The following is a 23,941-nucleotide window of genomic DNA, read 5'->3' as shown; positions in this document are numbered from 1 at the left end:
GCGTGGGACACACCCGCCCTCGCCCAAGGCCCCCCCTTCTCCGGTGAGCCTGCCCCCCCCTCTGGGCCCGAGCCAGAACCGAGCTTGGGTGACCCCTCCGCTTCCAGCAGCTCCGGGAACGCGCACCTCCAGGCCCAGAGGCGCCCGAGGCCATCCGTCCCGTTTGCCGCTCCGGGGCCGCGGGTGGGACTGGCCCGAGGTCAGCGCTCGGGGTCCTGGGGAGCGGGGTGCCCGGGGCTGGGACCCCGGACCCGGCCGGGGGTGGGTGCAGGTGCGGGGTGGGCGCCGGGGCACCTGGCGGCGAGCGGAGCTGGCGGGGCGGAGCCGGGCCGGTGTGGGGCCGGTCGGCCGGAGGGGACGGCCCGGAGCGGGCCGGGCGGAGCGGGGCGGGTCCGCGCCCGGGGGGGGGGGGGGCGGAGGGAGACGCCCGCCCGCGGGCCGCCCGCAGCGCAAGGGTTAAGCCCCCGGGCCCGGCGGGCGGGGCGGCGGGAGCGCTCGCCGATTGGCGGAAAGTTCGGGAGAGGGCGGGGCGGAGGGCGGGGCGCGCCGGCCTCGGCCCGCCGATTGGCGGGAAGTTGGGCGGGGGCGGGGCGCGCGGCGGCTCGGCGCTCGCTCCGGGAGAGTTGACAAAGCCCCGCAGGGAAGGACGCCTCGCGGCCGGCGCGCCGCCCGGGCCCCTCGCCCCGCCGCCCCGGGACCCCCGCCGCCCCCGCCGCCGCCGCGCCGCCCGGCCCGCCCGCCTCCGGCCCGGCCCCGGCCCCGGCCCGGCCCGGCCCGGCCCGGCCCGCGCCGCCCGCGCCCAGGTAGCGCCGCGCCGCCCCGAGGCCGGGCCCGGGGGCGCGGGGCGGGGGCGGCGCCCGGGGCGGCGATGACCACGCAGCGCGCCCCGCGGGCCCGGCCCTGAGCCCGCCGCCCGGAGCCCCGCGAGGTGAGCTCCCGCGCCGCGGCCCGGGGACCCTGGGGCCCAGCGGGAGGGTCGGGCGCGGGTCCGGGGCGCAGGCCCGGGGTCCGGTCCCGGTGCGGGGCGCCGGGCACTGGCACCGCCGCCACCGCTCCCGGCCCCGCGCCCCACGTGGCCCCGGGCGGATCTGCCCGCTCCCGGCGCAGCGATCCCGGCCCCGGCGCCGCGGTCCCGCGGGCAGGCCCGGCCCCGCGGACACCCGGACGGGCCGAGGGCGGGCGGCGGAGTCCTCGGTGGGAACCCTTTGTCTGCCCGGTGCCCGCGGCTCCCCGCCGCCCCCGCCCCGCGTGACCGCCCCCGCCCGCGCCCCCAGGTCGGAGGCCGCGATGACGCCGAGCCCCGCGCTGCTGCTGCTGCTGCTGCCGCCGCTGCTGCTGGGGGCCCTGCCGCCCGCCGCCGCCGCCCGAGGTGAGTGCTGGCGCCCGGCCCCGCCGGCGCCGCCCCCTTCCCTCCGGCCTCAACTCTGCCCCAGTGCCCGCCCGGCGCGTGCCTGCCCCGCCCCGCCCGCCGCTCCGCCCGCGCCCGCACCCGCAGGCCCTGGCTCACCGGCGGGGTGTCCCCTTCCGCCCCGGGGCACCCCAACCTTCCCGTGGTGGCCCCTCAGTTCACCTGCAGGGCACCCAGGTAACCCACGGGGTTCACCCTCAGCCTGCCCTGAGGGTGCCCCAGGTTACCACAGGGACCCCCGCTACCTGCTGGGGTCTCCAGCTCACCCATTGGGACCCCACAGGGCCCTTCTTACCCACAGTGCCCCGGCTCAGCCTGGGGACTCACCCTTGCTGTCGGGGTGGGCCCTGGCCCCAGTCCCCCACAGGACACGTGCCTGCCGCCCAGGGCAGCTGGTCACCTTGGGCTCTTGGCGGGTGAGGCGTTTGGCCAGTGGACTCTCAGATCCCCAGGGGCCAGCAGAGTCCCCCCAGGGTGGCCAGGGTCCAGTGTGCGGACGGGGGGACATTCTTGGTACCTGGGACTGGTCACCCAGCCCTCGCCCTGGGCCTGGGTGCCCTCAAGTACAGATCTTGGGTTGCTGCACAGAGGGTGGTGCCTGTTCACAGCAGGCCCCACGGCCTACCTCCTGGGGCGGCACTCTGTGCCTCCGCCTGCGCCACGCCAGGGCTGAGCGTGTGCTCACCCACCTGACATCCGGGTGAGCAGGCAGGCCGTGTGCGCCCGAGGGACCCTGCCCTGCCCCGGCCCGGCCAGCGGGCAGTGCCTGGCAGGCAGGCACTGGGCGATGAGTGCCCGCGGACTTGTGCCCGCCATGGTCAGTGCTGGCCTCCCCTCAGCGAGGCGGGACCTCGGGGCGTGCTGACCACTCAGGATCGGCCCTGCCCTGTCCGCCAGTCCTCTGAGACTTTGCACCCCTCCCCTGCCACCCGGCGGGCGCACCGAGCCCGGCGTGGCCTTATATGGCCGCGTTCGGGTGTTGGGCGGCGGGCGGCGGCCCAGGTGGGCCTCATGCCACGGTACCCCCCTCTCCGCCCGCCTGGCCGGGCACTGGCCGGCTGGCCCGAGGTGGGGGCTGCCCGGCCACGGCTGGACCGGGCTGGGGAGCGTCCTGGGTACAGCGGGCGCTCCGGTCATCGTCAGCAAGGCCCTCCCGGCAGCAGCGGGTGGCCCGGACTCGGATCTCTTATCTGCTCGGACCCCCATCCTCGCATCTGCCGGTCCCCACGCCACTCGGTCAGGGAGGCTCTGAGGCCACTGCCTGGCCTGGCTGTTGGCTGGCCCCGAGGTGGAGAGGACGATGGCGGCCGGCAGTGGATGGTAGTGGGCATCCGGCCGAAGCGGTGCCCCTCAGCCCGGGCCTTGGGCTGTGCCCGGTCTCCAGCCCAGCCCGGCCCAGCCCGGCTCGGGCAGTGGGCGCTGGGGGCCGCGTCCAAGGGCAGGGCCGCTGTGGTTTTGGGAGGGCGGGGTGCTCGCCCTGCACTGTGCTGGCTCCCGGGGCCTGGACGGAGGCCCTTCCGCTCCGGGCGCCCGGGGGCGAGGACCTGCTCTGGGAGCCTGTGTGCAGGCAGAGCGTGGCCGTGGTGTCACCGCGTCTGGGCCCACGTCTCCAGAGTCCGATCATGTTTTTAAAGTTCCCCTTTCCCCCAAGTTTCACAATCTCGGTGGGTTTGTCTGAATGGTTCTTGTTTTCTTTCCCTGAATTTGAGGAAAGATAGGATTTGGCTTTCTCTACGTCCGTCCGCTCTCACCGCGGGAGCCAGGAGGCCCAGGGCGGTGGGCTCGGGGGGGAGAGTGGGCTCGGGGGGCTCAGGAGGCAGCTGTTCCGGGGTTTTCCGGGAAGTGCCACGTCTGAACTTCCCCCAGGTTGGCGCAGCCCAGTGGCCTCTGAGCAGCCAGCCCCGAGGTCGGCCCCTGCTCGGCCAGCCAGCTTGCTCGCCTGCGGGAACGGAACACGGGTCCCAGAAGACTGGGTGCTGGCGGGCACGCGGGGGCCTCCGCCCCACGGGGAGGGCGGGCGTCTCGGGGCCGTCGGGGCCTGCGGTGTGTGGCTCAGCCGGAGGTGTGCGGTGGTCCGGCTGCTGTGGTGGGGCAATCCGCTCTGGCCAGGCTGCGGGGCCTCTCCTGCCCCCAGCCCCGCTGTGCTGTGCTGTGCTGTGCTGTGCGGCGGCCGGCGGAGCGGTGGGGCCGAGGTGGTGCGGAGCCAGGCCCAGGCCCAGGCCCTGCCAGGTGGGGTTCGGGCCAGCTGCCTCCTGTGCTGGTCCGGCTCCTGGACGGGAGGATAAATCACTGCCCCCGGGGGAGGGGGAGGAGGGAGCCGCGAACAAAGTCGCCTTTGGCTGGGCTGGAAGCTGGCTGCTCCATTGTGCGGGATCGGCCCGGCTCCTGCCGGCACCGCACCGCGGCCCCAGCAGGCAGCGGCCCAGCCTGCGGCCTGCCCAGACCCAGACCGGGCTCAGCGGCCTCAGACCTGGACGGGGACCCCCTCGGCCCCCAGCACACAACGGCTCCTCGTCCATCCGTCCGTCTGGGCTCGGCTGGGGCTGCCTCTGGCTCCTGCCCGGCCTGCCCTGCCCTGTGGGCCTTGACCTGACCTGTCCCTCCAGCTGGTGGCCCGGCCCCGCCCGTCCTTGGAGCCTGGTGGGCCGCGGTGGGCCACGGTGCGGGCGCCGGCAGGGGCGGGCGTGAGGGGCCCTCAGGCCTGGGGTGCCCAGTGCCAGAGCTGGGTGGGCTGGGCTGCCGGGGTGCCGGAGCATCATTCTGCCAGAGCCACGCTCTGGCCCGGGTCCCAGGCTCTTCGCACACGTCCAGAGGGGCGGGGTCCAGGCTGGCGCTGGAGGAGGCCCAGTGGACAGCCTTCTGGGCCCCCTGTCAGCTGGGCGGGGCCCCGAGGTCCCGGGGAACGGGGTTTGTGACCTGCGGGCCAGGGGTCACCTTGGAGCCGGTGGACCTGGGCCCGGGGCGGGCTGAGCCCTGGCTGGGCCCCTGGTCGCCCCGGCTGCTGGCTGTTTACGTGGGGCCCCCCCAGGGCAGTGGCATCCTCGGGGTGGCGTCTGTGCCCCCTGGGACTTCCTGTGGTCAAGGACTTCCTGTGACCGACCCCCGAGGACTCCGGGGAGGAAGCAGACCTATCGGCCGCCTGGGGCCCCGCGGGCAGGAGGGGACGGACACTCCAGCGCCTGCCCGCCGGCTGCTCGGAGGGTCAGGCCGTCCCCAGCCCCGCCCGAATGGCCTGGTTTCCAGGGCAACCACCTGTCCTGCGGGTCCTACCAGTTCCGCCCGGATCCCGTGGTCCAGCCCCGGGGGCCGCCCAGGGACTGGGCCGTGTGAGTGTGCATGTATGTGCGTGTATATGTGTGCGTGCACGTGTGTGTGTGTGTGTGTGTGTGTGTGTGTGTGTGGGTGTAACTGACCGGCTCGGAAGTGGCACCTGGCCTGGCCTGCCCCTCGGGCCCTGCCCTGGTCGTCCCCTGTGCCCACGTCCCGCCTCCTTGGGGAGGCGCTGGCCCTGGGGGCGCCGTGTGGGGGCTCCCCAGCTCGGCTCTGCCGGCGCTCTCACTGTGGGGTGAGGACGGAGCCCCGCCCACTGCGGGCACTCAGGCTGGACCTGCCCCCCCCTCGGACCGGGCCCCCCGGCTGTCCCCAGGCTGTGTGGTTCCTCCAGGAGGGGTGGGCCCAGCAGGTCAGCGGCTCCCGTGGCACCTTCCCCCGTGGCTGGCCCCTGCACGCGGGGCCTGATGCCCACCCACCCCCGGCCAGAGAGACGGCCTGGGGCTTTGCAGGGCGTGCTGGGCGGAGCTGACCCCCTGAGCTGGCCGGGGGGTCCCTGGACACTCCCTCCACCTGTGTCTGCGGCCACCAGGGCAGGGGGACCCGCCTGGGGGGTGTGGGCGAGCCTGAGCCGGGCACCTGCCCCCCTGGAGGGACACCTGGTCAGCAGGTCAGGCCCACAGGCTGCCTGGGCAGTGGGGAGAGGCCCAGGCTCAGCCCGGGGAAGTGGGAGCCTGGAGGACGGGGGTCGGGGGTCGGAGTGGAGGCCCGGGGGTCAGTGAGGTGTGGAGGCTGATGGAGGTGCAGCGGGTCCGACCCACCCCTCTCTCTTGGGCCACTCGCCTCCCACCCAGCGCCCTGCCCTCTGCCTGCCCAGGCGTCTCTGGGTTTAAGGGGGACCGTGTGTTATTGAACCCGGCCAGGCAGGCGGGTGGGGGTGGCCTGGGTCTCAGGTGCTCAGAGGTGGGCTTTGTCCCTCAGGGAGGGGCCTGCACCCCCTGTGTATGTGCGCGCGCGCGTGTGCGTGTGTGTGCTTGTGTGTGCGTGTGCGTGCGCGTGTGTGCATCTGCCTGCACACCTGCAGACTGAGGGCAGAGTGGGCATTCACGGGACAGCATGGGTCTAGGGGCAGCTGTGTGTGTGGGACATGCGTGCCTGGGGACATACGTGTGACAGGTCTGTGTGCCCCTGGGCTCCGGGAGCAGCTGGGCAGCCTGGCGTGGCTGGTGCGGGCTCCGGGTCGCTGCCCGCCGGGCCCTCCTGGCACCCCTTTCCTGCCGCGTCCTCACGGCTGGGGAAGGAGGAAGGAGAGAGAGTTCCCTCCCTCCCTCTGTGGCTGCCCCTCCCTGCACGGCCGGACCCGTGGGGAATGCCGGCTGTGGCTCCGGAGCCTCCGGCTGCGGCAGGTTGGGGGCTCCCTGAAGGGGGTGCCGCGGGGAAGGGAGGGGGAGGGGCGGACACCCTCCCAGGCACACCACACCCCCCGGTGTCCTCGGCCGCCGGCCTCCGTGTCCGTGGCTGAGGCCGGACTGCCTGCCCAGGTGGCACAATGGGGGCTTGTGTTTCCCAGGCTAAATATAGACCGCAGCCACGCCGACGGCCAGAATTCCCAGGAATCCGGGGGGAGGGCCGGCCGGCCGCCCGCCCGCCGCCCGCGGGGTCTCTGCAAGGCGGTGGGGGTTGCCCCGGGCCTGCCTGGCCTCGGGTCCAGCGGGCGGGGCAGGCGGGCCTGGCCCAGGGGCGGGGAGGTGTTTGCTTTAGGATAAGGCTGGCTCCAGCGGCCTGTCCCCCAGCACGCTCGGACCTAGCCGGGGCCATGCTTCCTGCGTCTGCAGGCGCCTGGCTCCGTCCCTGTGCCTCCCGTCTGCACGCATCGGCGGCTGTGGGCCCCGCCCGCCCCCGCCGGCCTGTCAGGGTGGGCTGGGCCTCGAGGGGACCCCCGGGCAGCTCAGTCCTCTCTGTGCCGGAGCGGGCTCCTTTGGGGAACGGGTGTTGGGCCAGCCCGTGTGCCCCCCGTGGTGCTGGGCCAGGCAGACCCCCCGGCCTGGCACTGCCCCCCTCCCTGCACTGGAACAGTTGTGGGTCTGAGCGAGCCCAGGTGGCAGCCCGGAGGCCAGGCAGGCTGGCGGGACCCTCTTTGTCCTGGCTGGGCCCTGTGCTCGGTGGGATTTCAGGCGGTGACAGGTGGTGGACAGGGTCTGCTGGGAATGAGGCTGGGCCTTGTCTGTGGGTCCTGGGGGGGGTGAGGGGGTGCTGGGGGTGAGGGTGCCGGGGTGGGGTGGGCTGCAGACGGTTCAGTCATTAGAGAAAGGTGGGTCTCAGACCCCTGGCCTCTGCTTTCGTCCCTTCGGGGGGAGGGGGGCGGTGGAGCCGATGAGGAGGGACTGGCGGGGAGCGCGGTGGCCTGGGGTCAAGGTGCACAGGCGGGGAGCCATGTGGTGGGTGGGAGGGACCTGAGCAGAGGCGGGGGGAGGGGCCTGGCGGAGCGGGGCGAGCCGGGCAGGGTGAGGGCATGGAGGAGTCCCTCCCCTCCGGGAGCCCAGAGACCTGAGCCCTGAGCTGTCAGTTCCCTCGTTGTTTTTCAAGTCCTCAGCTGAGGACACTCTTCCATTGACCTTTAGAGAGTGGAAGGGAGAGACACACCGGCCGGCTGCCTCCTGCATGCGCCCCGAGCCTGCCGCTGAAGTCCGTGCCCCCGACCGGAATCGAACCCGGGTCCTTCGGTCCGCAGGCAGCGCTCTGTCCACTGGGCCGCACCGGCCAGGCCCCTCTGTTTACATGGATGGCCCTGCCCCCCCCTCCGCCCAGTGAGGGCTCAGGGCTCTGGGAGGCCCCAGGAGGCGGGCGACGGCGAGGCAGAAGCTGCCACCGGCCGTCCTTACGGACCCCCAGGGGCCCTTGGGGCCCCGGGGGCACAGGCCCCGCGGCCGCCAGCTGGCAGCCGCCTGTGGAAGGAGCACCGGCTGGTTATTGAAAACACACGTGCCCCCTGGCTGGTGTGGCTCAGAGAGTAGAATATCCGCCTGCGGACTGAAAGGTCCCAGGTTCACCTCCGGGCACCCCGTGAGGCCAGGACACGGGCCATGGCTGTGGCGGGGTGCTAGCGGGTCCCGGGAGCCAGGGAGGGCAGCTGGGTGCCTGGGGTGCTCCTCAGGGTGGGGTGCAGTGGGCGGGGTCCAGCGCCCGGGGGCCATCACACACAGAGCTGCACGTGTACTGCCCGGCTCAGAGCCTCGGCCACAGGCTGGGGTGGGGGGTGGGGGATGGCAGGTGGGGGGGTGGGTGTGGTGTGGGGGGGTCCGGGGGGCCCTGACCGGCAGTGTCCTTCCCAGCCAGCCAGTCACTCCGTCCCCTCCAGTCCTGGTCCCCACGGCCCCTCACTTGACTCCGAGGTGGACCCAGCTGGTGGGGGTGGGAGGGGGTCTGCCCGGCGGGGAGGGTGCGGGCCTCGGCCTGGGACGTGGCTCCTGCCTTGGTTGGCAGCGGGCACAGACCGCCAGCCGGACAGGAGCCCTGAGCCCCTGAGCCCCGGCCAGCGTGTCCACCACTGGCCCTGTGACCCCGCGCCTGGGCTCAGCTAGGGTGGGGTGTGGCTGGCAGCAAGAGGCCCTGGCCCAGGCCACGGGTCCCTGCACACACGGCACGGGGTACCCTGGATACGGGGTACCATGCGGGTGCACACACAGACACGGGGCCGTGTGGGGGCTGCTCTCCTGTGGACACGTGTCCGGGAGCTGCGACCATGCGGGCTCCTGCTTCCGTGCCGTGGCCCGAGGTGGGTGCCCAGGGGCTGCGGGCCCCAGTGGGTGCCGGCCGCGGTCCGGGAGGAGGGGCCTGACCTCGGCCCCAGATCTGTGCTGGGCAGGGGTCTCGGGGCGGCTTCGGGGCGGGGACCCTCGGGGACGGCCCCTCCCCGGGCTCCCGGTGCCTGCACCCCTTGACCTCGGCCTCCGCCCCCCGCAGGCCCCCCGAGGATGGCGGACAAGGTGGTGCCCCGGCTGGTGGCCCGGCTGGGCCGCACCGTGCGGCTGCAGTGCCCGGTGGAGGGCGACCCGCCGCCGCTGACCATGTGGACCAAGGACGGCCGCACCATCCACGGGGGCTGGAGCCGCTTCCGCGTGCTGCCGCAGGGCCTGCGGGTGAAGGAGGTGGAGCGGGAGGACGCGGGCGCCTACGTGTGCAAGGCCACCAACGGCTTCGGCAGCCTCAGCGTCAACTACACGCTCATCGTCATGGGTGCGTGGGGCCGGCCGGGCGGGGCCCCAGCCCGTCCGCCTGAGCCAGGCCCTGCCCCCGGAGTCCAGCTGCCCCAGCCGAGCCCAGGACAGGGCCTGACCTCCCCACCCGCTGGGCCCCTCCTCCCGGGCAGGCCCGGGCTGGGGCAGGGGCAGGGGCAGGGGTGGTGCTGTGCGGGAGGGTGGTCCCGCTGCAGGGCGTGCAGCCGGCCAGCAGCCTCGGTGCCGGGCCGGCGGTGACTTTGAGGCTCGGGTTTCGGAGCTCAGAGGGGCCGCCGAGCCAAGGACCTTCTGTTGTGCTCGGGCCTGGGCGTTGTCCCGGCCACGCCCTGCGCTCCCTGCCGGCTCGGCCTCCAGCCTCCCGGCCTTCCCCGTGCTGCTGGGTCCCCTGGGGAAGGGGTCCCCCCAGGGTGGGCAAAGCAGCAGCCCCGCAATGCTGTCCCCCCTCCGCTGGGTCCCGGGTGGGGTCCTGGGTTGGGGGAGGCTGTCTAGGGGGGGCGTTCCTCAGCGAGCACCCCCTTGAGGGGCCCCTCTGGCTGTGGAATGGGACCACGCGGGCACCCCCTCCCGCACTGCCCACTCGAGGGGAGAGCCTGGGTGGTATGCGGGCCATGCCGCTGCCCCGGCCTGCGGCACCTTGATGTGGGCTAGGGTTACTGCAGCTGCCGCGGCTGCCCCTCTCCGGCCGCAGACCCCCGGAGCCGGGCGAGGGCCGGCCTGTCAGGGTCACCTGCACCGGGGGTGGGCCCTGCCAGCTGTCTGGGCCTGGGATGTGGGTGTGCCTCCGAGAGCTTTCCCAGCTGGGCGGCCTGGGCCTGGGCACCAGCCCGTCTGGGGGCGGGGCCCCTCTCACGGACCCCTCCCTGCCCCCCGCAGAGGACACCAGCCCGTCCAGGGAGAGCCCGGGGCACGAGGGCTCCTCCGGGGGCCAGGAGGACCCGGCCAGCAAGCAGTGGGGTGAGCACGGTGACCCCCCCCTGGGGTGCGGGCCCTCCCGCCGCCCCCTGACCTCCCCCTGACCCCCCCGCAGCGCGGCCCCGCTTCACGCAGCCCTCCAAGATGCGGCGCCGCGTGATCGCGCGGCCCGTGGGCAGCTCCGTGCGGCTCAAGTGCGTGGCCAGCGGGCACCCGCGGCCGGACATCGTGTGGCTGAAGGACGACCAGGCGCTGACGCGGCCCGAGGCGGGCGAGCACCGGCGGAAGTGGACGCTGAGCCTCAAGAACCTGCGGCCCGAGGACAGCGGCAAGTACACGTGCCGCGTGTCCAACCGGGCGGGCGCCATCAACGCCACCTACAAGCTGGACGTGATCCGTGAGTGCGGGGCGGGGAGGCGGGGAGGCGGGGCCTGCGGGGATGGCGGCGGGGCGGCTGGGATGAGGATGGGGCGGGGCTTATGGGCGGGGTCTATGAGATGGGCGGGGTCTGTGGGATGGGCGGGGCCGGAGGGGATGTGGGCGGGGCCTTGGAATGGGCGGGGCCGGCGGTGGGGGCGGGGATGAAGGGGACAGGGAGGCACCCAGGCGCCCTCTCCCGCAGAGCGCACGCGCTCCAAGCCCGTCCTCACGGGCACGCACCCCGTGAACACCACGGTGGACTTCGGGGGCACCACGTCCTTCCAGTGCAAGGTGCGCAGCGACGTGAAGCCGGTGATCCAGTGGCTGAAGCGCGTGGAGTACGGCGCCGAGGGCCGCTACAACTCCACCATCGACGTGGGCGGCCAGAAATTCGTGGTGCTGCCCACGGGCGACGTGTGGTCGCGGCCCGACGGCTCCTACCTCAACAAGCTGCTCATCACGCGTGCCCGGCAGGACGACGCAGGCATGTACATCTGCCTGGGCGCCAACACCATGGGCTACAGCTTCCGCAGCGCCTTCCTCACCGTGCTGCCAGGTGCCGCCCGTCTGTCCGCCCCGCGTCCGCCCGCCCCCTGTCCGCCCGCCCCGCGTCCTCCTGCCCACCTCCCACCCCACCCCGTGTCCACCCGCCCCCTGTGTCCTCCCGCCCCGCCCCGCCCCGCCCCGCCCCGCCGCCAGGCCCGCAGACACCCTAACCCCCCGCCCCCGTTCTCTTCTGAAGACCCGAAGCCGCCGGGGCCCCCCGTGGCGCCCTCGTCCTCGGCCAGCAGCCTGCCGTGGCCCGTGGTGATCGGCATCCCGGCGGGCGCCGTGTTCATCCTGGGCACCGTGCTGCTGTGGCTGTGCCAGGCCAAGCGGAAGCCGTGCGCTGTGCCCGCGCCCCCCTCGTCCGCGCACCGGGCGCCCGGGGCCCCGCGCGACCGCAGCGCCGACAGGGACCTGCCCGGGCCGCCCGGCGTGGGGCTGTGCGAGGAGCTCGTCCCCGCGGGCCCCCCGCACCTGCTGGGCCCCAAGCTGTACCCCAAGCTCTACACGGACGTGCACACGCACACGCACACGCACACGCACTCACACACGCACTCGCACGTGGAGGGCAAGGTCCACCAGCACCAGCACATCCACTACCAGTGCTAGGGCGCTGCTCTGGGGCCCCGGCACACAGCGGGGCGGGTGGGCACCCCGGGGGCACCGGGAGGGCGGCCAGGTGGGCGGCTGAGCCCCAGGCCGTGGGGGAGGCGCACAGGTGAGGGGCCTGGCCAGCAGCAGCACACACACACACACACACACACACCCACCCACACATGAACACACAGGTGCACACACATGAACACACATACACGTGCACACACACAAACCAACACATGTGCACATGCACACACATACATGTGAGCACACATGGACACGAACACACAAACGAACACACACACCAACACGGGTGCACACACACCAACACAGGTGCACGCACACGCGAACATATACACGTGCACACACACAAACCAACACACATGAACACAAACACGAACCAACAAAGGTGCGCGCACACACACACACGAACACATACACGTGCACACACAAACCAACACACACGAACACACACACACAAACCAACACAGGTGCTCGCACACACGAACACACACACACACACACGAACACACACACACACACGCCCCGCACAGGCCTGCCCGTGGGCACAGCGCTGGCCCTTGCAGGAAGCCCTCGGCCTGTGAGGAGGGTTTCACGGCCTCGGTCGCCGCCCAGCCCGGCAGGAGATCTGAGAGGCCCCAGCTTAGCAAACCAAAAACCCCGCCCCCGTTCGGCAGGCGGGGCAGTTTTTGCCGCCTCCGGTCCGGCGTGCAGGAGCGCCCGGGGTCCTGGGCCAGGCAGCGGGCAGCGGGCCCAGCCCTGTCGGAGAGGCGGGGCCAGCCGGGCGTGCCTCGTCACCGGCCTCCCTGCCAGGGAGAGGGGCCTGGTATTTATATTTAAAAGTTAAGATAATAATATTAATGGTGAGAGGAGCGCCGGGCACAGACCCGGCCTCTCCCGGGGCCCGGCACCCACTGGCCTCGTGGCCGGCAGGGCGTCCCGCGAGGGGCCGGGCACCCGCTGCCCGAGGGGCCCTGACCTCTGTAATTTTATATAGAGTTTGAGCTGAAGCTTCGTATATTTAATTTATTTTGTTAAACAAGAAAATGTGCATTCTTTTTCTCTAAACCAGTGTCTGCCTGTGTGTGCTTCTTTACAGATGTGTGCACGTGTGTGGGATGCCTGTACAGGTGTGCACGGGCCTGTGTGTGTGCATGTGGGTCTGTGTCTACATGTCTGTATGGGGACCTGTGTCTGTATGTGTGTGTGTGTGCCGTGGGTCTGTGTGGGCCTGTGCCTTGGGCTCTGAGGTCCGGCCTGGGCCCTGGGAGTCCAGGGCTCACCCTCAGTCCCTGGGACAGAAGCCCTGCTCCCATCCCCCTCCACCTCTGTGGTAGCTGCAGCCCCGGCACCCGGCCTAGTGAAGGCCCCTCTGGGTGCAGCCCCATGACCCCACCTTCTGGGGCTCTGCTGGCCTCAGAGGGCCGGGCCGGGCCGGGCTGTGAGGTCGCCTCCACCCAGGCCCCTCCTGCCTGCGGGGCACCCTGTCCAGTGGCCCCGGGCTGTGCTGTGTGCAGGCCTTGCTCCCCGTGGGGACGCTGAGGCTCCAGGGCCGTGGCCAGCGCTGCGGGCAGCCTCGGGGAGGCACTAAGATGGCACGATGATGGCAGAGCCGCCGGCGGGGGTGTCCGGTGGGAGGGCAGGGCCTTGCCCAGGCCAGTGCGGGGTCTCGGCTTCTCCGACAAGGACAGGCCCTGACCTGCTGGATGGGGTCCCCACCGTCCTCCCCAGGCTCTGCTGGGCTCCCCAAGGTCAGGGCGGGCCCCCCTCCCTCAGCTTCTCACTCTGGGCCCCTCCTCACGGCCCCCAGGCCTCCGTGCTGTGCAGAAAAGGGGTCCCCTGAGGGGTGCCCTCATCCCAACATCGCCCTACATGCTTCTTGGGGACCCCCTCCTGGCCCCAAGGAGGCAGGGGCCAGCCCCGTGGACGGCCCGGCCCAGGTGCTGGGGGGCCCTGCCGAGCAGGCGGTGTGGGGGTGCAGGGTCCGAGGAGCGGGGGGGCCCGCAGACGCGTTCCCCAGGCAGCCGGCTCGGGGGCGGGGAAGCCGCATGGCTGGGCTTTAGTCTGAGGGGCGGGGGAGGGAGTGACCTTGGCAGCGGAGACCTCTGTCCAGTGGTGGAGAGACCTTGGGCAGTGTGCCATCTGGACACAGGGTCGGGGAAAGTCTCGGGGCCGGCCCTCTGGGGGAGGGGCAGCCCCCAGAACCTCCAGGAGCCGAGAGCCCGGCCTTGTGCTGCCCGCGGGGCCCCAGGGGACGGCCCGCAGCCCCGGGGGAGTCTCCTGAGCGCGGGGGGGCCTGGCAGGGCCTTGCTCCGCTCCCCTCCCAGGGGCCGCTCAGGGGGGCTGGCTGTTCAGGGACCAAGCCCCCTGCCCAAGGCCACACCCTGGCTCCGCCCCCTCCCTCATCCTCAGGAGCTGCCAGGAGGGGTTGGCTCCCCGGCCTCCAGACCCTCAGCCCGGCCCGGCCCCAGCTGTGACCCCACGCCGTCCTGGCCTGGGCCGTCTCCAGCTCAGAGCTGCCCGCCCTGACCCCGAGGTGACCTCAGGGCCCACAGGACGCCCCTCAACCTCGGCTCTGTCCCCCCATGTTGCAGAGGTGCCCTGCCCCACACCCCGGACGGAATCTCACTTCCTTACTCCCGGAGTGGACAGTCCTGGGCCCCTTCCGCCGGGGTCAGACGGGGGAGAGGGCGGGTGAGGTGTGCAGGCTGAGGGTGCCACGTCCACCCTGACCGGCGTGGACTGACTGGCTCACAGGCAGACCCCGGTGGGCTGCTGTTCTCTGCTCCCTGGGGGACTCCCAGGCCTGGCTCTGGGTGCCAGGGGGGCCTGGGTGGGGGTGTGGCCATGGGGGGCTTGGTAGGCAGGACACGCCAGGGAGCCAGGTGGAGTCAGGGACCAGGAGGACCCCAGTCACCCCAGGGGTAAGGCGCTGGCTGGGCCATGGCCCTGCGGGCTCATGGGCGGAGCCCTGGGCTCTGGGCCCCTTCGCGGTTGCCCTGGACGGACGGACAGACCAGGCCCCCAAACGCCCTTGGCCACAGGCAGAAAGGCCAGGGGGCAGCTGCCAACTCTGTGGGTTCACCAGCAGGAACACAGATGCCGCTGTCCCAGCTCAGGGGTTCTCGGGCGGGGCGGGGGTCTGGGCCCTGCCCTGGAGCTCCCCGTCTGGAGGTGGAGGGGGACCCCCAGACCAGGCCGAGCCAGGAGAGCCTGTGGTCCCGGGTGGGCGTAGGGAGCTGGGTGGGCGGGTGCCAGGCGGGCACAGCCCCAGGTGCTCTGATCCATTCCGGGCAGCTGGTCCCTTGAAGGCGGGAGCTTGAAAGGGCGGCCCGGGCTCTGCCACCCTCGGGTGTGACTGCCCCGCCGCTGCCCAGCCCCGGCCTTCAAAGGCACGCCGAGCGCCCCAGCTGTCCGCCGGGCCGGCCGTGCCAGGGATGGGCAGGCAGCAGCGGCCGGGACGAGGGGCCCGCGGGCAGCCCCGCCCCGGCCTGTTGGAGGCCTGGCAGGAGATCAGAGCCCCGTCCTGGGGCCGGGCCAGCGACCTGGGACAGGAGCGGGTGTGGGACACGGGGCTCGGCTTGGCACCCGGGGCGGAGGGTCCAGGACTCCCGGGTGGCTGTGTGGGGCTCACAGGGCCTGGGCCTGCCGGAGGGACCGATGGGGTGCCCCCTGCTGACCTTGTGGGCCTGTGGGCCTGTGCGGGGGCCGCTGTGAAGTGGGGTACAAAGACGGGCACTCGCTGTGCGGGAGCCGGGCCCCAGGGCTGGGACGTGGGAGGCATCCCTGCCCTGTGCCTGGCACCAGCGTCGGCATGAGAGGCTTGGTGCCCGCCCGCCCGGGGCTGTGGAGGGGCTGGGCCCTGGGGCAGGTGGGTGGCAGCTGGGCTGCCTCTGAGGCTGTGACCTCGCCCAGGCCGGGGGGCGGCTCAGGGTCTCTCAGGACAGGCTGGGAGGGCCCTGGGGGGGGTGGGGGGAGCTGGGTGCCACATGGGAACCGGGACCCTGGGGTCGAGTCTATGTTAAGGGCTCAGGACACTCTCTCTCAGGAGGTACATGCCCAAGGCTGCCCAAGGCTGCGCCTGGGCCCCGACAGAGGCCAACCAGGCCCCTTTGTGAAGCCCACAGTGGAGCCGGCCTGGAGTGGGAGCCCGTGGGCAGGCAGCACAGGAGGCGGCTGCAGGGGCCTGGCCTCCGGAAGCAGAGGCCCGCTGCCCCACTGTGTGCGGGTTCGTGTGGACCAGGCACCGTCAGGCCCAGCAGGGCTCCGACCTACGTCAGGCTTCCCGTCCAGGCAGGACCTGTGCCACAGCCTCTCCACCAGCCTCTTCCCTGGCACCCGGGCACAGACCTCCGGCATCTGCCGCCACACCTCTGCCCCAGGGCATGGACTGTCCTGCCCGCTGGGGCCCGTGACCATCCATGGCTCCTCCTGATTTACCCCCTCCCTCTTCTAAAAAAAAAAAAAAAATTTATTGCCAAAACCGGTTTGGCTCAGTGGATAGAGTGTCCATCTGCGGACTGAAGGGTCTCAGGTTCGATTCCGGTCAAGGGCATGTACATTGGTTGCGGGCACATCCCTGGTGTGGCGTGTGCAGGAGGCAGCTGGTCAATGTCTCTCTCTCATTGATGTTTCTACGGTAGCTCTCTATCCCTCTCCTCTCCCTTCCTCTCTGTAAGAAATCAATAAAATATATTTTTTAAAAATTTATTAAGGTATCACATATTTGTCCTCAACCCCCCATTCCAATCCCCCCCTGCCCACCCCCCTATTGTCCTTGACCACTGGTTAGGCTCATATGTGTGCACATAAGTCCTTTGGTTGATCTCTCCCTTTTATCCCCACCCTCCCTCTGAGGTCCAGCAGTCTGACCCAGGGCTCCTTATCTCTGGGTCTGCTCTTGTTATATTTTCTTATTGATTTCAGAGAGGAAGGGAGAGAGAGAGAAACATCCGCGATGAGAGAGGAACATGGACCCGCTGCCTCCTGCACGCCCCCCCACGGGATGGAGCCCACAACCCAGGCCTGTGCCCTGACCGGGAACTGAACCGTGACCTCCTGGTTCAGAGGTTGAAGCTCAACCCCCAGGCCATGCTGACTGGGCTCTCCCCACCCTTTACTCCACCTGGGTGTCCCCCACCGAGCCCTGGTCAGTCTGAGCCCCAAGGCCGGCACCCCCAGCCCCAGCCCAGCACCCTGGTCCCTGGGCGGCTGCTGCCTGTGCAAGGTGTGGGCATCGGCCGGGCAGCGAGGCTCGGGGAGAGGGGCCCTTCGCACAGGCTGGCTTCTCGGGGTGCAGGCGTTTCTTTGGGGGGGGGCCTGACTTCGGTGTTGGGTTGAAGACAGACAGGGTGTGGGTCAGGCCGGGCCGGGCCGAGCGCCCACTCGCCTTCACTCCAGACCCCGGGCCACGCGGCAGCCTGCAGGCGCCCCCCCACCGCCTGGCCCTGGGCGAGGGGCACGGCCACCCCGGAGGCTGCCCTGAGCCACGCCCTCCACCAGGAGCGCAGGTCTGAGGGCCAATCGGCCGCCTCCACCGGAGCTCGGGACGGGCGCCTGCTGCTCGTGTGGGCGCGGGAGACCCGGGAAGGTGACCTCAGACACCCGTGGAGGCTGTGTGAGGCACACGGGGCCCCAGGCGGCGATCGGGGCCGGGTGAAGGGTCGCAGCAGCCCCAGAGGAGAGGGTGCGCGGGCCTGAGGTCCCCCTCCCGGCGGCAGCGTGCCCCACCCACCCGCTGCTGCCGCCGGGCATCTGGCCCCGGGCCCGCAGGTGGTGACAGCTTCCAGCAGCTGGCGGAGGGCCGGGCTCGGCTGGGCCCGTGGCCGTGGGAGGGGTGCATGGGAGTCCCGGCACCCGGGTCCCCCAAACCCCTCCCCTGGGCCCTGGAAGGAGGGCTGCTCGGGACGCCCGGGACAGACGGGGGAGGCTCCCTGAGGACTCCGCGGCCCCGGCCCCCGGGGGCCCACAGGGGGCCCCGGCCCCCGGGGGCCGAGGAGGCTGGCAGCCGGAAGGCGGAGTCCTCTCTGAGGGGGCGGTGCAGGTGGGCCTCAGGGGGCAGGCCCTGGCCAGAGGGATGGGGACTCCCACCAGCACCCTGACCTCCTGGGAAGCCCCCGTCTCCAGGGACCAGCCTTCCGTCTGACGGCTGCCCCGCATCCCAGCAGCTGTTCCCCGCTCCCCCCACCCAGCCGGGCAGCCCGAGCTGCTCACTCCAGGCCAGACCCCTCCCTCCGCCCTGGGACCTGTTCTGGGGGGGGGGGTATATCTCCAGGACCCCGGGGCCACCCAGCCGCAGGCCTGCCACGCCACCAAGGGGCAGCCAGCTCAGGGTGCAGGGACTCTGCCCGCTGACACCCACCTCCCCAGCCTCCTTCGAGAGGGGGTCCCTGTCAGCTTCCAGTAGGACGGCCCCTCGGCCCAGCATCTGGGACAGCGGTCGGTGCCTACGGGCCCCCTGGGTCAGCCCCTGGCCCTCTCCCCCGACTCTCTGCCTGGCAGCACCTCCCCCTCCATGCTCACAGCCACCCGGCCGCTCCGGCCTTCGGTCTCCTCTCTGGCGGCTGAAGGGAGGCCCAGGTGACCGCACGACTCCGCGGCCAGCCCGGCCCGGCTCCCGAGGATACGGAGGGGCCCCAGGCCTCAGAGGCGAATTCTTCTTTCCCAGCTTTCCCTCCGTTTCCCCCCGTTTCCCCCCAAGCTGCCCTCCACGCTACTCCTGGATCCCCTCCAACACCGTCGCTGCCGCTCCCGTGGCCGCCACAAAGCCCCTTTGACGGTCACGGAGCCGAGCCCACGGCAGGGATGGGGCGGCCGGGAGAGCCCCCCGCCCCCCGCCGTGCCTTCACCGGGGCACACAGGGTGGTGCTGGGGTCCCTGCCCGGGGCTCTGCCGGGCTGAGCCTGCGCCCCCACTCCGCCTGCCTGGAGCCCAGCCCTCGGCTCCCCTGGTGAAGAGCCGATGCCCCCAGGGCGTGGGCTGAGCCGTGTCCGAGGGCAGGGTGTCCGAGGGTCCGAGTGTCCGAGGGTGGGACTGCACTGCCTGCTGGTGGCGTGGGGGCTGCAGGCAGGACGCCGGGCCCCCTGGGAAATGGGGTGGCGCTTGGCGTGTGTGTCCTCTGCCACTCTCCTCCCCGTGGGCTCAGGAGGGCGGGCTCACCGATGCTGGTGGGAGAGGGGTGGTTGGCCCAGGATGTGGCCTCCTGCAGGAGCCCCCTGAGCAGGGGCACCCCGAGGCCTGAGGACGGGGGTGGGATGGACAGATAGGACACATGGGGGGCCCAGGGGAAGGTGCTGGCAGGCCCTGCCTTTGTGTGCGGGGGGCCATTCGTGGGGGCGCTGGGGAGAAGGCAGGACACCCCAGGCCCCAGCCCCAGCCCCAGGCCCCAGGCCCCGACCCCAGACCCCATCCCCAGGCCCCAGCCCCAGGCCCCATCCCCCATCCCCAGGCCCCAGACCCCAGACCCAGGCCCCAGACCCAGGCTCCAGGCCCCATCCCCAGGCCCCAGACCCAGGCCCCAGGCCCCAGACCCAGGCCCCAGACCCAGGCTCCAGGCCCCAGCCCCAGGCCCCAGGCCCCAGCCCCAGCCCCAGCCCCCGGCCCCAGCCCCAGGTCCCAGGTCCCAGGTCCCAGCCCCAGGCCCAACCTCAGCCCCAGGCCCAGCCCCAGCCCCAGCCCCAGCCCCAGCCCCAGCCCCAGGCCCCAGGCGGCCCGGTGCCCTCGCTGGCGCTCAGAGCTCGCAGGTTGGCCGGAGGAGCCTTGCTTGGCTGCAAACACAAACATCGCCCACGGGGCCCGTCAGGGGCAGCGCTGGGCGGGGAGCAGGCCCAGAGCGGGGCACAATCCACCCTTTGTTCCCGGGCCGCCGGGAGTCTGTGGGCCAAGAGGAAATGGGGGGGGGGGGAGCGCCAGCCAGCAGCCTCACCCACCGCAGACCTCGCGCCAGGGCCCGTGGACGCCAGGCCCAGCCCTGGAGGGGCTCCGGGGAGGGGAGGCTGCACCCAGCTCCCAGGGCAGCGCTCGGGGCCCCTCCAGGGGGTGGCAGGTCCCCAGGGCCGGGGCCTGGAAGCCCTTGGCCACCTCCCAGGTCCCCCCTTCACCTCCAGCAGCCCCTTGGCGCCCCCTCCCCCATCCGTGAGACTGCTTGGACTGGGAGGGCAGGTCCTGGGCAGACCCTGCTCCCCTCAGAGGAGGCCCCATCCCCGCAGCCCCCCCCCCGAGCCCCAGACTGAAGGAGTGGGGGCAGGGGGCTGGCCCAGGCCCTCCTTGCTCCTGCTGCCCCCAGAGCCCGGCAGACGGACCGGCAGGGAGCTGTCCCCTCTGCCACATCCTGCCCGGCACCCGGGCCGCTGAGGGGACGTATGCCGTGAGTGCACGTGTCTGTATTCGTGCGTGTGCCTGTGGGTGCATGTGGCTGTGTGGGGCTTGTGACCCCTTCTGTCCCCCTGACACCTCCCTTCGTGCCGTCTCCCCCCGTATGGGACGGAGGACCCCAGGGGCCTGCTCAGGAGGGTCCCCTGGGACGGCCCCTGGAGGGAGGTCTCCATCTCAGGGAGTCGCGGCCGCCTGAGCTGTGCCTCCTGAGGGGTGACACCTGAAGTCCCTTTGTTGTGCCTCGATCCTCCCCCCTGCCAGTCCCCCCGAGGCCGACCCTGTCCCCGACCCGGCTGGGCCTCTGCGGGTGCCACCTGGGATGGGCACTCCCAGGGGACACAGCATTTCTCGGGTGCCAGGCAGGAGCAGCGGGCAGGCCACCCTCACTCAGGTCCGTGAGCTGGACTCGGCTGGCCTTGCCCGAGCCCGCCTGGAAGTGGGAGGGCCCGGGGCAGAGGCCTGTTCGGGACGGCTGGGCGGGCGGGCGGGTGCTGCGTGGCGAGGCGGGTGGGGGGTAACCGCTGTGCCAACCACCACAGGGCTGCCCGGGAAGACCAGGCTTGGGCAACATGGCCCCATGCCCGAGAGGGGGCCCACCTCTGGGTTTGGGGTGCCCCTGGCCCACCAGCCTCTCCCTGACTCCCCCAGCTGCTGGGTCTGCTGGACTCCACCAGCCTTCCGGCCCCTGTCCCTGCCCCCAGCGCAGGCCTCAGACCACAGCAAACCCTGGCGGTTTCTCGGCCGAGCCCGCCACAGGGCTGGGGAGGCCCCTCGGACCCCAGGAGGCCGGGGAGGCCGGCGGCGGCTCTGCAGAGAGCACCGGGCCCAGGGCAGGGCTGACTTCCCGTGGCCTCAGCACCCACACCCAGGGAGCGCCGGAGGTGCTGGGTGTGCCGGCCCCGGGTCGGTCCTCCTGGGGCCGGGCTCAGCATGGGCAGTGAGGACTGGCTCCCGGGAGGTCAGGGACAGCAGGCCGAGCCCCCGGGGGCCCAGGAACCTCTGCTCTGCCCCGTGCAGCAGTGAGGTCTTCAGGGACCACTGTGCGTCTGTTCACCCCCAAAGCCCTGCAAAAGCACGGGCCGTCTCTGGGGGCTCTGGCTGCGAAGTCCAGAACCGTCGTCTCATGTTCTGCTGCTTAAGCGGAAGCGGCTGGAGACACGGCCCTTCCCGGGGCCCGGCAGTGGCCGGCGAGCCCAGTGCGCAGCTGGTGGGAGGACCGGTCAGGCCTGGGCGCCCTGTTAGCCCACCACAACCACGCTGGCTCTCGGCTCAGATGTTGGGTGCCTGGGGTCAGAGGTCATGGCCTTGAGGGCACCCTTGGAGCACAAGGCAGATATCTGCCAGGCCCCAGGCTCCCCGAGGGGCCCGGTCGGCTGCAACAAGGGTGCCTCTGGGCAGCCTTGGCTGGCCCCAGCTGGCCGGCCGGGGCCTTGAGTGACGGCTCGGCCTGGCTGCGGGCTGGGTCCAGGCGCCACGGGGGGTCTGCCCGAAGCCTGGGGCGCTGCTGTGGGCGCCTCCTCCCGGCCTGGCGCCCCCTCTGGGCCCAGACGGCACGTGGCCTGCCATCCTGCACGGGGTCTGCACGGCCCTGCTCCCGCCCGGCCCCGCGTGTTGGGGGCGGGTGGGTTTCCAGGCCCGAGCGGGGGGCTGGGCCGGCGCCGTGGTCGGGACCGAGCTGGCAAGGCGGGAGCTGGCCCCGCGTGGCCACGGAGCCGGCGCCGGCCTCACGGCCGAGGGGGCGTCGGGGTGTCTGCGCGGCGAGTGAGTGAGAACGCTTCTGGGCTCACGTTACACTTTCCACTGGAAAAACAGCCCCGTTTTGAAAGTTGGCTGAGCTTTTAACATCGCAAGCACACCAGCTTCCTGAACAGCTCACGGAGCGCAGTGCCGCGGCCACCGCTCGGCGCCTGCCAGCTGGAGCGGCCGGCAGCCGGGAGGCCTGACGAGGCTGCGTGGCCGCAGCCGTTCGGAGGGTCCTCACTCCCCGTGGCCATCACCGACCGTGGTGGCCGGCTCCCCAGCTCCCTCCACTCCCACAGGCCACGGCGGCTGCCCCCACCCAAGGCTGGCGCCCTGCCTCCAGCTGCTGCTCTGGTCCCGTGGGCACCCCCCGCGCGGGGACAGACTCCCGGGAGGGTCAGGGACAGCAGGCTGCACGCCCCACTGTGCGGTCTCAGGGCGGCCGGGGCTTGGGAGGCGGTCATCTGGAGCTGCTGCGGGCGTGTGTGGTGTGCACGCACCTGGGTGCACACGTGTGTTCGAGCACGCGTGTACACAGCGGGACTCGGCGTGCTCATCTGCGCACACGCAGGCCAGGGCTCTGGGAGGGATGAGGTCCGGTTGGCTGGTTGGGGGGGGGGCGCGTGCTGGGCCAGGCAGGCGTCCTCGGCGAGGCCCTGACCCCCGTGTCCCCCTCGCCAGGCGCCCGCCGGCCTGTTTTCTTTGGAAACAGCAAACATCCCTGGTGCCGCGTGCTGACATGCAGATGACAGAGGTGCCCATGGGGTGGGAGGGACCCCCGCCCGCCCGCCCGCCCGCCGCCCGCCGGCCGCACTCCCAGGTCCACGGAAGGCTCCTTCCGATGCCAAGAACATCTGGAAACGCTTCCAAGGACCGGATCCGAGCTCTTCGCGCCTGGAAGGCGGCCGCGGCGTAGGACGCGGCGGCGGCGGAGGCTCCAGCCCGTGCCTTGGCCCCGCCCCGCCCGCCAGGGGTGCCCCAGCCCGGGGACTCTGGGAGGTTCCTCAGGGCAGGAGCAGGAGAGGGTCCCGAGGGCTGAGCGCTGGCCGGGTCCGAGCCGACCGGGGGCCCTCCGCCGACACCTCCTCTGAGGGTCTCGTCCACTGTCCCCATGAAGGGTGACCTGTGGAGAATTCCAGAAGCTGCGCTGGCCCAGCTCTCCTCTCTCCTGAGGTGGGGACCCAGCCCCGCGGCGAGTGCCAGGAGAGCACTCCGTGCGCCTCGGGCGCCAGGGAGGCGGCCGGGTCCGAGCTGCCCGCCAGCCCGGGCCGGGCTCCAGCCCGGGCCCCGCGGAGAAAGCAAACCCCAGCCCAGGACGTCGCCCGCGCTCCCCGGCTCCCAACTCCTGGCCGGGGTCTTGGCTCAGGAACGTCCTGAGGCAGATGGTTCTCCCGCCGAGTTCAGGCCCGGACTTCAGTGGGTGGAGCGAAGCCGCTGAGGTCTGCACGGCCAGGCAGTGGTCCTCCGCGGGGGTCCCCCGGCCCCGTGGATGTGGGCGGGAGGGCGGGGTCCTTGCCCGGGGGCCTGCTCACGCCCACCCCTGCAGGAGGCCGGATGAGCTGTTACGCGCCCGATCACACGTGGTGCACGTGGCAGGGGTGTGTCCAGAGGGGCTGAGAGGCAGCCATGGCCTGTGCCACGTCTGGACCCTGAGGGCAATGAGGAGCAGGGACTGGGCATGGCTTGGGGGCCTCGGCTTCCCTGACGCCGCCACGAGGCCGCATTTGCCACCCCGTGGGGTGGACTCTGGTGCCGTGACCACGCATGTCCGTCATCCTCCTGAGGCCACCCGCCGTGCAGGGCCTCGATGGGGCAACTGGGAGGTGGGTGCTGAGGCCTCTGCGTGGGAGGAAACACGTTTTCTGAGGTGGATTTAGGGGCCTCCGGAGGTCCCGCCCCCAGCCAGGAGCTCCGCCCCACCACCCGTCTGCCTCTCTCCCCCACAGGGAAGTCCCCCTCGAAGAGCCTGGGCTCCCCGGTGCCCCCACCCGGCACGGGAGACCCCACCCGCCACTCGCCTCCCCTGAGGACACAGCCACGCCCCACGGAAACGCCAGAGGAAGCCAGACAACCACCACAGAGGCACTGCCCTGACACAGGCTGGTGTCTGTGGTCAAGACTCAGAAAAAAATGTGGGCAAGCATGTGTGCGCACGTGTGTTTGCATGTGTGCGTGTGGGAGCATGTGCGTGCATGTGCAGCGGCTGTCCGCCGGGACGCAGAGCTCAGCCTCCGCACCCTTGGCATTTCTGTGAGGGTCCTTCCATGGGACGGAGGACGAGGTGACAGGTGGACCTGAGCGGACCTGGTGCCGGGCTCGGGCAGCGGGCGCTCCTGCCTGCAGATCACACAGGTCACGTGCCCTCGTGGTGTGTGGTCCCGGGCGCGGGGCGTGTCTGCAGGGTGTGGCAGGGGCC

At 72.0% G+C, this 23,941-nt stretch overlaps 1 protein-coding gene across 1 annotated transcript; it reads left to right on the top strand.

Moving 5' to 3' along the window:
- The first annotated feature begins 795 nt into the window (after positions 1-795).
- On the top strand, positions 796-12,480 carry FGFRL1 (fibroblast growth factor receptor like 1). The gene is made up of 7 exons (XM_084878367.1): positions 796-928; positions 1,275-1,369; positions 8,642-8,914; positions 9,790-9,870; positions 9,944-10,225; positions 10,451-10,804; positions 10,991-12,480. The coding sequence occupies exons 2-7, from the start codon at positions 1,288-1,290 to the stop codon at positions 11,401-11,403; spliced, it is 1,485 nt and encodes a 494-aa protein (XP_084734493.1). The 5' UTR covers positions 796-928; positions 1,275-1,287; the 3' UTR covers positions 11,404-12,480.
- The last annotated feature ends 11,461 nt before the right edge of the window (positions 12,481-23,941 follow it).

Source organism: Pipistrellus hanaki (assembly GCF_964339955.1).
Source record: "Pipistrellus hanaki genome assembly, chromosome: 1".
In the NCBI taxonomy this organism is placed as follows: Eukaryota; Metazoa; Chordata; class Mammalia; order Chiroptera; family Vespertilionidae; genus Pipistrellus; species Pipistrellus hanaki.
Note: the sequence above shows the minus strand (reverse complement) of the source record. Positions and strands in the feature narration are given on the sequence as shown.

What these genes read in the sequence shown, in the direction of transcription:
- FGFRL1 (XM_084878367.1), top strand. Translation starts at nt 1,288, where the DNA reads ATGACGCCGAGCCCCGCGCTGCTGCTGCTGCTGCTGCCGCCGCTGCTG. An exon ending in GCCCGCCGCCGCCGCCCGAG is followed by an intron (nt 1,370 to 8,641) that starts GTGAGTGCTGGC and finishes CGCCCCCCGCAG; the next exon opens with GCCCCCCGAGGATGGCGGAC. An exon ending in CTTCCTCACCGTGCTGCCAG is followed by an intron (nt 10,805 to 10,990) that starts GTGCCGCCCGTC and finishes TCTCTTCTGAAG; the next exon opens with ACCCGAAGCCGCCGGGGCCC.